This window comes from Dasypus novemcinctus, chromosome 22, assembly GCF_030445035.2.
Source record: "Dasypus novemcinctus isolate mDasNov1 chromosome 22, mDasNov1.1.hap2, whole genome shotgun sequence".
Classification (NCBI taxonomy): domain Eukaryota; kingdom Metazoa; phylum Chordata; class Mammalia; order Cingulata; family Dasypodidae; genus Dasypus; species Dasypus novemcinctus.
This window is the reverse complement of record NC_080694.1, coordinates 45606628-45621584: the sequence shown is the minus strand read 5'-3', so window position 1 is coordinate 45621584 and position 14957 is coordinate 45606628. Positions and strand designations below refer to the sequence as shown.

General features: G+C 44.2%; 1 protein-coding gene across 1 annotated transcript in view; it reads right to left on the bottom strand.

Annotated features, from left to right (window-relative positions):
- PHACTR1 (phosphatase and actin regulator 1) overlaps positions 1-14957 on the bottom strand; it is a 604691-nt gene that overhangs the window by 129996 nt on the left and 459738 nt on the right. The window contains 1 exon segment of the mRNA XM_058285234.1: positions 11256-11336. Within this exon segment, the coding sequence (XP_058141217.1) occupies positions 11256-11336 (81 nt within the window).

Sequence of the window (14957 nt, the reverse complement as noted above, 5' to 3'; positions counted from 1 at the left end):
AGTACCCCTTTGGCTAATACATATGGTGACTCCATGTTTAATTTTTTGAGGAACCGCCAAGCTGTTTTTCAGTGACTCCAAGTGCATTGGTTCTTACGCTATCCGCATGAACTATGATGGCTCTGACCACGACATCAAAGTAATGACTGTGGCTCCAAGGTTTATGACTGAAGAGGATTCACCATCTTTCCATTCCTGGCCATTCCGATATAAAAAATGCAACTGGGGTAGAGATAAAATGAACAGAATGTCACAATTTCTCTCCTATGCAGTAGGATCATCTGAATTTCATATAATCATATATAGTAGTGTAAGAGGCCCTTCACAGTTAACCGGATAGCCCAGTTGAGACTGGAATCCCAAACTTAAAAAAATCTTTAACTTCTGGAATCAGGAAGGGATGTAATAAGGGCTGGACATTTCAAAGATTCAAGCAGCCCCACTTCTCTAGCTAAGCTCTCAGACAGGGCCACAGGTGGCCACATATGTCTGTTTAATTTAAATTTAATTAAAACTTACCCTGGAGCTGTCCTGCCCCTGGACTTTATTATATGAGATTCATTCATTCATGCATGCATTCATTCAATCAATATTAAATGAGTCCCAACATTGGAGGTCAAAACACACGAAGACGGTTGGCCTTGTGGATTTTGTCAATGTGCTGTTTCACTTTAAGTTTCCTGTTACCTGCGATCGGATGCATTTTAGCTTATGTCCTATATTGATTTCACAGTTACAAAAGCCTACCATCTAATGGTATAAGAATAATGGCAAGGGCACTTCTTGGACCCTGCCTTACTTGCTATCTCTGCATTTGACAATGAGGACCATTTTTCCCCCATTAAACCATTGCCTCTTGCCTCACCTTCCATCATGTTACACATTTCTGGTTTATTTCTTTAGTCACTTCTCAGGCTTTGAGGGGCCTTTTAATGCCCAGATCATTTTTGTTTTACTCCAGATCATTAAGTATTGGGATTTCCTAAGATTTTTAAAAAGGGCTGTGTATTTTCACAACCCACATTCTCTCTGAGAAATTTATCACTGTACATGACGTCCTAACCATTTGTACACGGATGAGTCCAAACATGCATCTCCAGCCCCAATCTTCCTCCTGAACATCGTGGCTGTATATTTAATTGTCGACTTTGACATTTGGATATCTCAAACTCACCATGGTCAAATCATAGTGATATTTTCTGCCCTAAACTTGTTTCACTTGGGTTTCCAGCTCATAGAATGGTACCTGTCATCTGCCCACCCAGCTGCGCTGGCCAGATGCTGTGTCAGCTCTGCCTACTTCCTGTCTTTCACTCCTCCAAATCTAATCAGTCACAGGGCCCAACTGACCTCAAGCCTGTCGTTCTCTAACCTGCCCTCTCTCTCTAACTCACCCCTATTACGTGCATCTCACCATCATATCATCGGAATCCCAGCAAGTCTGCTAACTGGTCTCCCTGACTCATGTCTTGTCCTCCCTCCAATTCGATCTCCTCGGTAGCCAGAATAATGAGGCAGTCAAACTGGTCATGGATAAGACCCTTCCAAAGCTCCTCACTGCTCACGAATGAACAGTTGGACATAGTTTTCGATGTCTGCACGATCTGCCACCACGTCCCCTTACCTTCCCAACACGTTGAACACCCTTTTCATTTCCTCCTGACTTGCTGCCTCCACATAGTCTAGTCTTTCACCTTGGAATGTGATCATCATGTCCTCGTTAGGATAGTTCTTACTCATTCTTCAGGTTGTCTCTGAGCCACTGCTTCTTCTAGGATGCTTTCCTTCAGCTCCCAGGTGTGGGGGGTGTATCAGTCAGCCAAAGGGGTGCTGATGCAAAATACCAGAAATCTGCTGGGCATTATAAAGGGTATTTATATGGGGTAGGAGCTTATAGTTACCAGACCATAAAGCATAAGTTACTTCCCTCACCGAAATCTATTTTCATGTGTTGGAGCAAGATGCCTGCCAATGTCTGCGAGGGTTCAGGCTTCCTGAGTTCCTATGTTCCTGGGGCTTGCTTTTCTCTGGGTTCAAGTTTCCTTTCTTCCTGGCTTCTCTTTCCTCTGGGTGCTGACTTCCTGGGTCTTCAGCATCAAATTCTAACCTCAGAAATCCCTCGCATCAAAAGCTCCAACTCTGTCCTTTGCTATGCCTTTTATCTGTGAGTCCCCACCCACCAAGAGGGTGGGGACTCAATGCCCTAATCATAACTCAGTCATGCCCAGGTACAAATCAGATTACAAGCATAATCCAGTATTTCTTTTTGGAATTCATCAATTATATCAAACTGCTACAGCGGGGTACTGCTCCTATGTGCCCCCAAAACAGCCTTTCCTTTCCCTGCCTATCTACCTGAACCCATTACCAGGTCTGTATCTTCTGTCAGTCAGGGGTGTCTTCTCTTTCCTAGTATCCCAGGCGTCTGGAATGGTGTCTGTATCATAATGGGAGCTCAAAAATATATAGCAAATGAATGAAATTTGTTGGGCAATGCCGTTTGTTGGTACAATAATAGCTTCGTTAATTCTTTTGTTTCGGGATAGTGATTTTCTAAGAGAACAGTGCAGCTTAAGAGAAGTTTTATCATAATTTCTCCTTATTTTATTGTTTAAACCACTTTCAGTCTATGCCGCCAGAGCAATCAATTGTATCAGGTGCTACACAAATGATTCTATGTTGCTGATGCTCAAAGCAAACACTCTTTTCATTTTCACACAGTTACTCCAAATCACAGCTTTCAGAAAATGTCATTTTTAGGTGAGAATCCAGAAACAGCTAAAAATGTGACAAATAACAGTGCTGGTAAAGGTTGTGAAAAGCATTTCCCATAAACTCCAAGACTCTAAAAGTCAATGCACCTGCAATACCAAATAAACAGCAGGACTGAAGAAGGCTTTAGCCTACTACACTCGTCCCTTCTAATACAGGGGAAAGTTTTGATTTTTTACTTTTAAAAGACAATGACCTTTTAATTTAAATATCAGCCTTTTTTTTTCTTTCTCTTAAATGCCAGAAGGGGAGGAAATACAGACTCTGCACAAAAGAGTTGCTCAGTTCAGGGAGCCTCTGTGTTCGTCATTTAAAATAACACCTTTCAAACATGTCTCTAACCTGGTGAAGAAATAAAACACCTCCATGCACTTGCTTATTGGCTGGGAAGTGTTATCTCTAATTCTCAGCACACCATGAAAAGTGGGATGACTCGCTGGCACACATCAGTTCTATTGTTTCTGCATAGTCTGTTGTATCCCCTCCTGTGAGATTCTCTTTCCCACCAGGCTGAGGTGTGACTGCAGTGGACACTTCGAGATTTGTGACAATAAACAGCAACATTTATTAGGCTGGCCGGACTACCAGTACGCAACACATCTCGAGATCTTCCTGTGTTCCTATGAATTCCAAATGAAGGACAGATGGCCTCGGCAGAGGTTTTAAGAGTTCAGGCTCACTGGCCCCGTGTCCTGAGGCAAGCCAGTAAGCTCTCTGGGCTTCCGCTGCTTCATCTCCACCTTTGGCTAATAACAGTGGTGAGGTCAGGAGACTTTGTGAGATCCCTTCTGGGTCTCAGAATTATCACCACTGTTTTACGAATGCCAAACACTTCACTCTTTTGGCCTATTTCTCCCCCCATGGCACTTAGAGCCACCATTTGAAAGTAGAGTTTTTGGCATTTGTGTTAAATATACAGATATTGTATTGTATTGACTCTTTAAATAACTGGCAGAAATGTTTCATGTATCATGAAAATGAATAAACAAGTGATCCAGTCTTCTGGATTGTGCCGATCCAGGGGAAGGAGGCAAATCGGGTGAGCATGCAGAAATGGCCTCATGCCCACATTTGTCGTTCTTTCGATGGACATTTGCTGAGCTCAACCATGTCCCAGGCACTATTCCTAAGTGCACAAAGCAGTCGAAGATGCCTGCCTTGGTGGAGAAGATACAGACAAGAAAAAGCCAGCCTAATAAACGAGGAGTTTATAGAACATGTTTGAAGGTGGTCAGAGATGGGTAAAGAAAAAGAAAACTGTAGAGCCGAGTATAGGGACAAACTGTGTAGGGAAAGGGGTGGCAATTTTAAATGCAGTGGTCCCAGGGTAAACCTCACTGAGAAGGTGACATCGGAGCAAAGGCATCTTTGCTCAGTTAACCATGTGGCTCTTTGGGGTAGAAAGATCTAGAAGAGGGAATAGCCAGTGCAAACACCAACAGCTAGAAAGTAGGGCTGGAGAGGGAGAGAAGAAGAGGGAGTTAAGTGGAAGGGAAGGCCAGAGAGTTAAAAGAAACATCAGGTGGGAGGGCAGACCCTACAAGTCTGGGAGGTTGTCTGAGGACCCTGAAATTTCCTCTCTGTGACATGGGGCTCTGAGCAGGGGGTGACTTGAGGGCTGTGAGAGGGGCAAATGCAATAGAGAGGCCTGCATTGAAAAGAAATGTAATCGATCAAACGGCAGAAGTTGAGGCTCAGGAGGTAGGTTACAAGCTATCATAAAGCAGGAGTAGAACCAAGTTTTAGAATTTGAGTGCCCTGCCTGGTTATCTTCCTTTCTCAAATGTCACCTCCCCTGAGAATTCATCCATGATTGCGTTAATCTAAAATCACAACCCCCTCTGCCTTTATCTCTTTGCCTGCTCCTTTCTTTCTCTTGCTTGGGCTTATCATACTTGATGATATATCAGATACTTATTTGGCCAATTATTTCCTGTTTCCTTCAGTAGAATGTCAGTTCCGAGAAGGCGAGGGGTGCGCTCTTTTGGGCATTACTGTAGTCCACCAACTGCAAGAATATCTGGCATGACAGAGGTGCTTGGGAACAGTTTTTTGAATGAACAAATGAAGGAACGAACGTACGAGTGACTGAGTGAACGCTCTCGAGGGCCGCTGGACAGCAATGTGCTCAGAGTCTTCAGAGCAGAGTTTTATGCCAGACACTGTCTGGTGACTTTGATTAGATTAAAACAGAGCTAAAGATGGGAAGCGGACTTGGCCCAGTGGTTAGGGCGTCCGTCTACCACATGGGAGGTCTGCAGTTCAAACCCCGGGCCTCCTTGACCCGTGTGGGGCTGGCCCATGCGCAGCGCTGATGCGCGCAAGGAGTGCCGTGACACGCAGGGGTGTCCCCCATGCAGGGGAGCCCCAAGCACAAGGAGTGCGCCCCGTAAGGAGAGCCACCCAGCGTGAAAGAAAGTGCAGCCTGCCCAGGAGTGGCGCCGCAAACACAGAGAGCTGACACAAGATGACACAACTGAAAGAAACACAGATTCCTGTGCCGCTGACAACAACAGAAGCGGACAAAGAAGACGCAGCAAATGGACACAGAGAACAGACAACTTGGGGGAAGGGGAGAAAAATAAATAAAATAAATCTTTAAAATAAAATAAAATAAAACAGCTAAAGAAAGGGTGAAGAGACTTAGAGAATCACGAGGACTGATGTGCCAGGAGCCCAGGAGGCCTTCCTTTTGATTTAAATAAACAGGCCACAAGATTGGGGAATAAATAGTTAGAAACAAGCAGGCCATCAAATTATAAGTTATTTTCCACCATTCATCAATTTGAAATTTTCTTTACCATTTAGAGTTTTGATGCTTCATCTTAATGCTTACATTTTCTTCACAAAAGCATCATAATGATACTGTAAACCACCTGACAAATGGTGGGGGGAAGTACCTATAATTTTTTATTCCTACCACCATCACTGTTAGCAAAGTGTAAAAATTTCCTCTTAGAGACGTAGTTTCCAAAGTTTGCTATACTCTTACGTGGCCTTGGTACATCCAGAGATCAAAAAAATTCATCGGATTTTAAACCTTTAAGTCTTCCAACTCTAAAATCATGTGATTCCATACGGAAACCAATGGGAAAAAAAAATACAAGCCACTGAATAGTTCTCCTCCAATTCTAAAATGTCCCATTAAATAAAGGATCTACATTTGAGATAATTCTCCTTCTTCCATCCAAGCTCTCATTTTGCCTGATTTGAATTCATGGACCAGTTTCGGATTTTAATCCGCTAAGAAAAATGTAATGAATTTGGAAGAGATCTGTCAGAATAATAAAATCTCATTAATTCTGATCTCATTGTGCCCAAAAAAGTTACAAATCTCAAGTCACTATAGATTAGTTTTGTATATTTTATGAACGAGGAGGGTATTATCAAGTGAAGACAGTAACACAAGCAGATTAGAAGAGAAAGCCTTCCTATTAAAGAGAACAGACTGCTTTAGACCACCTTAGCAACGTGAAGCACGCGAAGAGTGTAACTGCAGGCCCTCTGTGTGTGCATCTCAGGTGAGCCGGGCAGAGGGGCAAGTGGTCATTATGAGTCATTAAGGTGGTTGTCAGAGCCCCTGCATCTCTGTGGAAACTATTTTGCTGCCAGGTAACTCGAGTCCTGTGTGCTAACTTAAAGAAGCAGTGCAAGAACTGGGGAACTGCCATCCAGACAAGGGGGATTGATTGTCCCACATCTCTGAAGTTTATCTCTGCAACTAACAACTTGGAAAGCGAGGCAAGTCTCTTTGCCACTTGCTATTCACCCAGGCTGTGGCGATACAATTTTATTTCTTTTCCCCACCAAAGGCGAACGATGTCACAGAAAGGGAAGAACGAAGCACAGGAGAAACGGCCCATTTCGAGGCTAAGAGGAAGGCAGGGCGGAGGTGAGATGAGGGAAGTGAGTTAGGCTTCGGTTCTTGTTTGGACTCTGACTTTGGTAAGAGCATTTTGAAGAGGGTAAGAGCTATTGCAATCCTCAAACAAGGACAGCGAGGTCCACGTTTCTAATCTCTTTACATGGTGACACATGTAAAGGGCTTGAAAAAGTATAAAATATGATGATGATGAAAACGAGATGGTTAATAATGGCATGTTAGGCATTTTTTTGAGATTTACGGGGTGCTAGTCACTGTTCTAAATACTTTACGTGTATTATTTCATTTAATCCTCATCACAACTATGTTATTGCCACTTTCAGATAAAAAAAAAATAGAAGCACAAAGAAGTTAAGAGACTCGACTAAAGCTACAAAGCTAGTCAGTAGTGGCAACAGAAGTGAATCCAGGCCACTTGATTCTAGTGTACCTAACTGCTAATGTAGTGAAATAATGTAATGTTGCATACAATAATGTAATATAATGAATAGAGTGATTAATATCGACAATGGTTTTAAAAAATGGACGCTTTTATCAGAAAACTTCACAGCAAACAAAAACCCATACCCCTACCGTGCTGGTTAGTGTTACGTGTTAACTTGGCCAGGTTATGGTGCCCAGCTGTTTGGTCAAACACTGGCCTAGATGTGGCTGGGAGGCATTTTATAAACGTGATCGGCACCTACCATCTGTTGACCTTAAATAAAGGAGATTTCCCTAGATAAGATGGGCGGGCCTCATCCAACCAGGTGGAGGCCTTATGACCAAGAGCTGAGGCTTCCGGAGAGAAGGAGAACTTCTGCCTGAGAACAACACCCTCTCTTCCCCTCCGACCTTCCAGCCTGCTGGCTTTGCCTACGGATTTCAGACGCAAGTCTGCAACACCAACCCTTACTGGAGTTTCCATCCTGCCAGCTTCCCATAAGAAATTCAGAGTCAAGACTTCAGCATTGCTCATTTTTTTTTTTTTTTTTTGAGGTAGCAGGGGCCAGGGATTGAACCTGGGCCCTCATATGTGGGAAGCTGGTGCTTAATCACGGAGCCATGTTGGCGTCCCTGAGTTGGTCTTTTTGTTTGTTTCGGTGGTTGTTTTTGTTTCTCTTAGGAGGCACTGGGAACCAAACCCAGGAACTTCCCATGTGGGAAGCAGGTGCTCAACTGCTTGGGCCACATCCATTCCCCTCAGCATCAGTCTTACTGGAATTGCCCTGCCCTGCGGGTTTTATACTTGTCAGCCCCCAAATCACGTGAGCCAATTCCTTAAAATAAACCCCTATCTGTATCTACAGCTATACCTATCTATATAGCTATAACATGCCTATAACTTTTTCTATGTAGAAACCATAACTATCTTTATCTATAACCATATTTACACATCTAGAACTATATCTATACCTATATCCCTACCTATAGCTACATCTATAATTTTCTATCTCTATATAACTATAACCATATCTTTCTATGCCTATGAGGCCCCTGCACTAGAGAAGAGCAAGACAAAACTCAAAACAGACGCTGTGGTGGCGAGTGACAGGCGGGGGCAAGACTGGACCACGACCCTTTACTGCGGGATGCTACGTGCCAGGCACCACCTTGCCGCCAGAGAAACACCTGTGAACAAGGCCTGGCTCTCGCTCTCAGGGAGCCCGACTGCTGGTGTGGCTCGGGCAAGCCCCAGTCTCAGTCTCTTTGTTTCTTTCCCTATAAAGCAAGGCTCTGGCTCTAATAATCTGTGATTTCTTTCGTTAAGTCTGGATGTCACTTACGCAAGACTTCACTTAACACAGTTATTATATGTAATGGAAATGATTAATACCCTAGTAAAATGTATTCTGTACTTCGAGTATTACTGATGGTTTATAGTGAGAGACATAAAGGTTGCAGGAGGAGAAGGGATTATTTAACAGGATTGAATAGGCTTTAGCTGTGACAATAACATTTATTTAAACACTTGGATGCTCAGTATACAATATTATCCCTGTAGCCGTCCACCTTCTCTCTCTACTGGGGCCTGAGAGGACTTACAAGGAACCATGGGGGTTTAAGTGTGATACAAGGGGGATCATATAGAAAGCAAGACACTGGAGACAAGCGACAAATTATGGGTTCTAGTTCCCTGGGGACCTTAATCAGCCAAATAAATTGAATTCTGGGATGGTCTTGCTCGGAAGTAGAAGGACAGATAAAGTGGCTCACCACAGGGACTCAGGGCCAGGAGGCTCTGATGTTATAGTAGGTCGTCTGGAACGGTACAACTTCACACCCAACCTCCAGGAGTCCTTGCCGGGGCAGGGGAATAGAGATGCCACTTCCTACTTGCATCTCAGGTTGACAGTTTGTGCTAAGAGAAAATACTTAAAAAATCTGAATGCCACTGGGAAGTCCCACAACAGGAAAGCATGCAGGGAAATGCGCCAGAGCAGCTAGCATCGAATCACCAGAGCCAGTGGACTCTTAAGAGAAATACCTGAAGAGATAAACCCACTGTGTGAGTCAGCCAAAGGGGAACTGACACAAAGTTCCAGAACTCTGTTGGCTTTCATAAAGGTATTTATTTGGGGTAGAAGCTTACAGACACAAGGCCCTAAAGAGCCCAACTCAAGGTACCATAAGAGGTACTTTCTCACCCCAAGTCGTTAGCCGCATGTTGCAGCAAGATGGTGGGCAGTGTCTGCGAGGGTTCGGTCTGCCTTCCTCCTCTTACGGCTCTGTGGTCCCAGCTTCTTCCTTTCTCAGCTGTAGGTTAGCATGAGGTTCGTCTCTCCCCTGGGGCTCATTTCTCTCCAGGCTGAGCTGCTCTGTTCTCTCCACAAGGCCAGCTATAAACTCTCAGGTGAATGGCTCATCTCTCTTCCCTGGGCCTCTGCTGCATCTCATAGAGCCTTCTTTCTTTCCTCAGGTATCTGCCCCTCTGTGTATTTACTTCCCAGGGCTCCACGTCAAAACTCCGACTCTCTGCTCTGCCATGTCGTTTTCTCTGTGAGTCCCCACCCACCAAGGGGGTGGGAACTCAAGTCCTGCTGACGTGGCCCACTCAAAGCCCCAATCATAATTTAATCAAGTAAAGGTGAAACCTATGATGTTAATACAATCTAATACGCCCAGAGGAACAGACCAGTTTATAAACATAATCCAATATCTATTTTTGGAATTCATACTACCAAACTGCTACACTCACCCTGCCGTTTTGCATTAGAACACAAACTAAGCCTGTAGAAGGCAAAAAAAACCATGGTAAATGACCGCATGGCCAGAATTCCAAGTGCTGCTTTGACTCTTGGAATGGATCTCTAAAGTGGGATACCTGATTTAATAATCTGGCCCACCAAATAACACCAGCCCCCAACAGTAAGGAGACTGAAGCAGACAGTTACTATTGGTAACTGCAAGAAGATGGGAAGTGAGTCTATTATTTCACTACATGCACTAAGGGGGAGTGCGCCCAGGGCTCAGAAGAGAGGGTGACACGCACAATTTAAAATAGCCAAGCTCTGAGGAGGAGGCACTGAAGACTAAGTAACACACTGTTTAAACCACTGCATACATTTCTATTTAAAGATAGCAATTCAGTAAGCAAAAGACGTGTGGCGTTCACTTGGGAATATTTGTGGACATATTCACACAGCATGTGCATCACCGTAAATATTATCATTTAAAATATCTTATGTGAACAGTCATGTTTCATCATTTTCTCCTCTTCAATTGCCTCAATTGTGGGGAGACAGAAAAATCTGTTAAGGAAATTCTAGATGCCTATGGATTTTTAACACTAATCTTGGGAACCCCTAGTACCTAAAAGAGCCTAAGCAATTAAATCCATCACAGCCTCCTGGCCAGTACCTACATCATTCCTGGGGCCACAGAAGTTTTCTTTTCTTTTTTTTTTTTTTTAATTTTTTTCTTCTTCTTTATTTTCTTTTAAATGTTACATTAAAAAAATATGAGTCCCCATATACCCCTCACGCCACCCACCCACCTCCCACATCAACAACCTCTTCCATCTTTGCAGCACATCCACCGCACCTGGCAAATACATTCTGGATCACCGCTGCACCACATGGACAGTGGTCCACATTGTAGTCCACACTCTCCCCCAGTCCACCCAGTGGCCATGGCAGGACACACAACATCTAGCATCTGTCCCTGCAGCACCACCCAGGAGAACTCCAAATCCTGAAAATGCCCCCACACCATGTCTCTTCTTCCATCTCCCTACCATCAGCAGCCACCGTGGCCACCCTCTCCACATCACTACTACAATTTCTTCCCTTACTAATCACAATAGTTCCGCAGCAGAATGTCAATGGATATGACACCTAAGTTTTCTTAACATCAAGTGGTTTGATTCCAATGCTGAGAAAGAGGGAGTTTGATTTCCCTCCCCTAATACTGTTAGCTTTTGCACTGTCTGCATGAGTTGCCATGTTTTGTGGGTTGTTTGTGGGTTTTTTGCTCCAGAATTGCCTGCAGTTTTAAAGGTTCAAATCCTGATAATAATGGGATGCAGAAAATTGAATCCAACTCGGAGAAATTTGCCCTTTGCACTGAGATTCCACGACATTGCTCTCTGGTCTGTGGGAAGGGGACCAGTCCCTCTTACCTTTGTCATAGATTTCCTTCAGGACACCACGCTTTATCAGCTCCTCTCTGCTTTGCCTCATTGATATTTTCCTTTCCAGGGCTGCAAGCAAAAGACAAACAGACGCAGGTGTGAGCGGATACCCAAAATGTTTTTAAAGGAATCAGATTTTAATGCATGTGAATGCATCTGTAAACCATGCTTTGCAAAAGTAAGCTAATGACAATAACAGTTAACATTTTTGGGGATTATGAGAAGCAGTTAGCATTTTATGCAGATTATTTTGTTTACTCTTCAAACATCTGTGCCCTTTCCTCTAGGTGGGGTTGCTTTTTCAAATATCTACTTTATATCCATCCCTGAGGACCCCGTGGCTTCCCAACTCCAGGAAAATGGAATAAAAATTCCTCTTAGGGATGGGGGGGGTGCATCCAGGGGCCCGGTGACTCTGCTGTTCCCTCTTAGCTCCCAGTGGGAGCAGCCAGGAGAGGAAAGAAGTGCAGGACCCCCCAGGGGCCTGAGGCGGGGAGGCTGGGGAAGGGAGGGGAGCATTGCCTCTCGCAACGGTGGGCACAGCGGAGGGGACTCAGGTGCAAAGAAAGCACCCGAGAGGAGCAGGCAGCACCCAAGGGCAGCCGTGAGGCTCCCGGCAGGTCGGGTTTCGGATGAGGGAAGCTTGCCCTGTTCCGCCGCTGACACTTCAGGCTCTGGGTAAACACTGCGTGGAGGAGGGCGAGGCTATTTCAGCGGGAGCAGCTCTGCATCCTCGGGGTGCTACCCGAGGCGGGGGGAGGGGAAGAGTCATAAATCCAGGAAAACTATTTTCTACAGACGAAACCAGGGATAGATGAATTCAACATACACCGCTCAAGAGAATTTAGCCCCAAGAATAGGAGTAAGGCCTGCAAAGCAAGCAAGCACACCCGGACTGTGATTCTAACCCTGCCAGCCACTACTGGAGGGACCTTCGCTGAGATGCTTTGCCGGTCTAGGAAAACACCGACGCCGGGAACTCAGCCCCAGTATTCTGGTTTAATAGCTCCAGGGTGGGACCTGGTTGTCTATATAGTAAAAAAAGTCCTCTGGATTATTCTCAGGTACAGCTCGGTTGAGACTCACTGATTGTTGTATACACTCTGGAATGTACTATTTAAAAAATTGCGGGGAGGGGGGAGGTATATGGGGACCTCATATTTTTTGAAGGTAACATTAAAAACATAAATAAAGACAAAAAAATAAATGATATCAAAGAAATGGAAGCAGCAAAATCCAGATTATGGGAAATTCTACAGGCAGACTCCAGTTTTTCAACAATTAAGTTATAAGAAAAAAATGGAAAGTAAATCTATAGATTAAAAGACATTTAAGGCGGCAGACTTGGCCCAGTGGTTAGGGCGTCCGCCTACCACACGGGAGGTCCGCGGTTCAAACCCCAGGCCTCCTTGACCCGTGTGGAGCTGGCCCATGCGCAGTGCTGATGCGCGCAAGGAGTGCCCTGCCATGCTGGGGTGTCCCCCGCATAGGGGAGCCCCATGTACAAGGAGTGAGCCCTGTAAGGAGAGCCGCCCAGCGCGAAAGAAAGTGCAGCCTGCCCAGGAATGGTGCCGCACATACAGAGAGCTGACACAACAAGATGACGCAACAACAACAAAAAAAGAAACACAGATTCCCGTGCCGCTGACATCAGCAAATAGACAGAGAACAGACAACGGGGGGGGGGGGGGGGGGGGGAGGAAGAGGAGAGAAATAAATAAATAAATAAATCATTAAAAAAAAAAGACATTTAATGAATATACCAACAAATTTCAATATATAGACCTAATTTTGATCCTGATTCTAACAAACTATACATTTATGAGCTAATGGGAGAATTACTATTAATACGTAAGGTGTGATAACAGATTTCATAGTTATACACATACGTATATGTATCTGTGTGTATATTAAAGGTGTCCTTTTCAAAGTATTTTCAGAAGAAATACTATGTCATATTTGCTCTAACATAATCTAGTTTAAAGGAGACATAAATGAAATAATTTTGGTCATGTTTTGTTAGTTGTTAAAGCTGGATATTGGGTACATGGGGTTCAGTACTATTCTACCTTTGTACGTGCTTGAAAGTTTCTTAATAATAACTAAACAAATAAAAAAATTGTGCACATTCTAACTCCCTTTTCTTAAATTATAAATAAGGCAGAAAAACAAATGTTAGATTAGGTGGCACTCACATATACATACTGAGAAACCACTGATGATAAAACAGATACATACAAATAGCTAGTCATATAACAGGAGAGTGAGGGTCAAAGGTGGGGGGAGGCAGATCTGGAACAGTTTCTGTTTAGGGTGAACTGTGAACCCCAACACACACATGTTCTTAATCTTAATCAATGGGTCACACACCCTGTGGCTGTGACTCCACTGTGAATAAGATGTTCTGAAGATGCACCTTTTGTTAAGGTGCGGCCAAAGGAATCAGGTGGGCCTAAGCGGTATTCCTGGGGACTTACAGAGAGAACCCAAAAGTCATGGGAGAAAGGAGAGGACATGGCCATTTGAGGGAGGTAGCAACAGAAGCCCAGGAACAAGGAGTGCCGGCGGCCAGGACCAGAACGCACCAGAATCTGCAAGAAAGCAAGCCTTGCCCATATCTTGATTTTGGACTTCTCCTCTAGCCTCAAAACTGTGAGCCGGGGGCACAGATGTGGCTCAAGTGGTTGAGCGCCTGCTTCTCACACGGGAGGTCCCAGGTTCGGTCCCCGGTGCCTCCTACAAACAAACCAGTAGATTTCTGTTGTTAAGCCCAAACCCACTGTGTGGTATTTGTTGTAGCAGCCTGGCAAACTGAGACAGGGTCAAGGAGTTTTATGAGCCCTATCAAATGATATGACATTGCGGGGGGAGGGCAGAAGGGTATTCTCAGAAGGGGATCCCAGAAATGGAGGGCATTCTTATTGTTAGTTTACCTGGGGCCGAATGTCCATGCTAAAGTGCCGTAACTACATTTTAGTTTTTGGAACATCTTCCTTCTTAGGCATTCCTGACATATCTCTTTTAAAAATGGTTACACAAGTGCCACTCTTCGAAGCTTACTTTCTGCAGCCCTTCCAAAGTTAGAGCTAAGTTTAACTGGGCTCAAAGACAAGCCTACCCATGCCCTGAAAAATGAGAGGAAGTGGGCTGTCCAGAAGAGAAGGACAACTCAAGTCATTTGACCCTGGTCTTCTAATGAACCATAGAACAAAGGGGAAAGTAAGTTTAATGTCAGGGAAAGAGAAAATATCATGATTTCCTTTTTTAAAATTTTATTTAAATTAGAGGACTTGCGGGTTAAAGGAAAATCACACAGGAAATAAAGGGTACACATATACCACATTAAACTAACACCTTGCATCAGTGTGGTACATTTGTTAACAACTGATGAGAGCACAATTTTCATAGTGTACTATTTTTTTTTTTTTATTGACTTTGTAATAATATTACATTAAAAATATATATGTGAGGTCCCATTCAACCCCACCCCCCCACCCCACCTCTCCCCCCACCCCCAGCAACACTCATTCCCATCATCATGACACATCCATTGGATTTGGTAAGTACATCTTTGGGCACCTCTGCACCTCATAGTCAATGGTCTACATCATGGCCCATACTCTCCTCCATTCCATCCAGTGGGCCCTGTGAGGATTTACAATGTCCGGTGATTGCCTCTGAAGCACCATC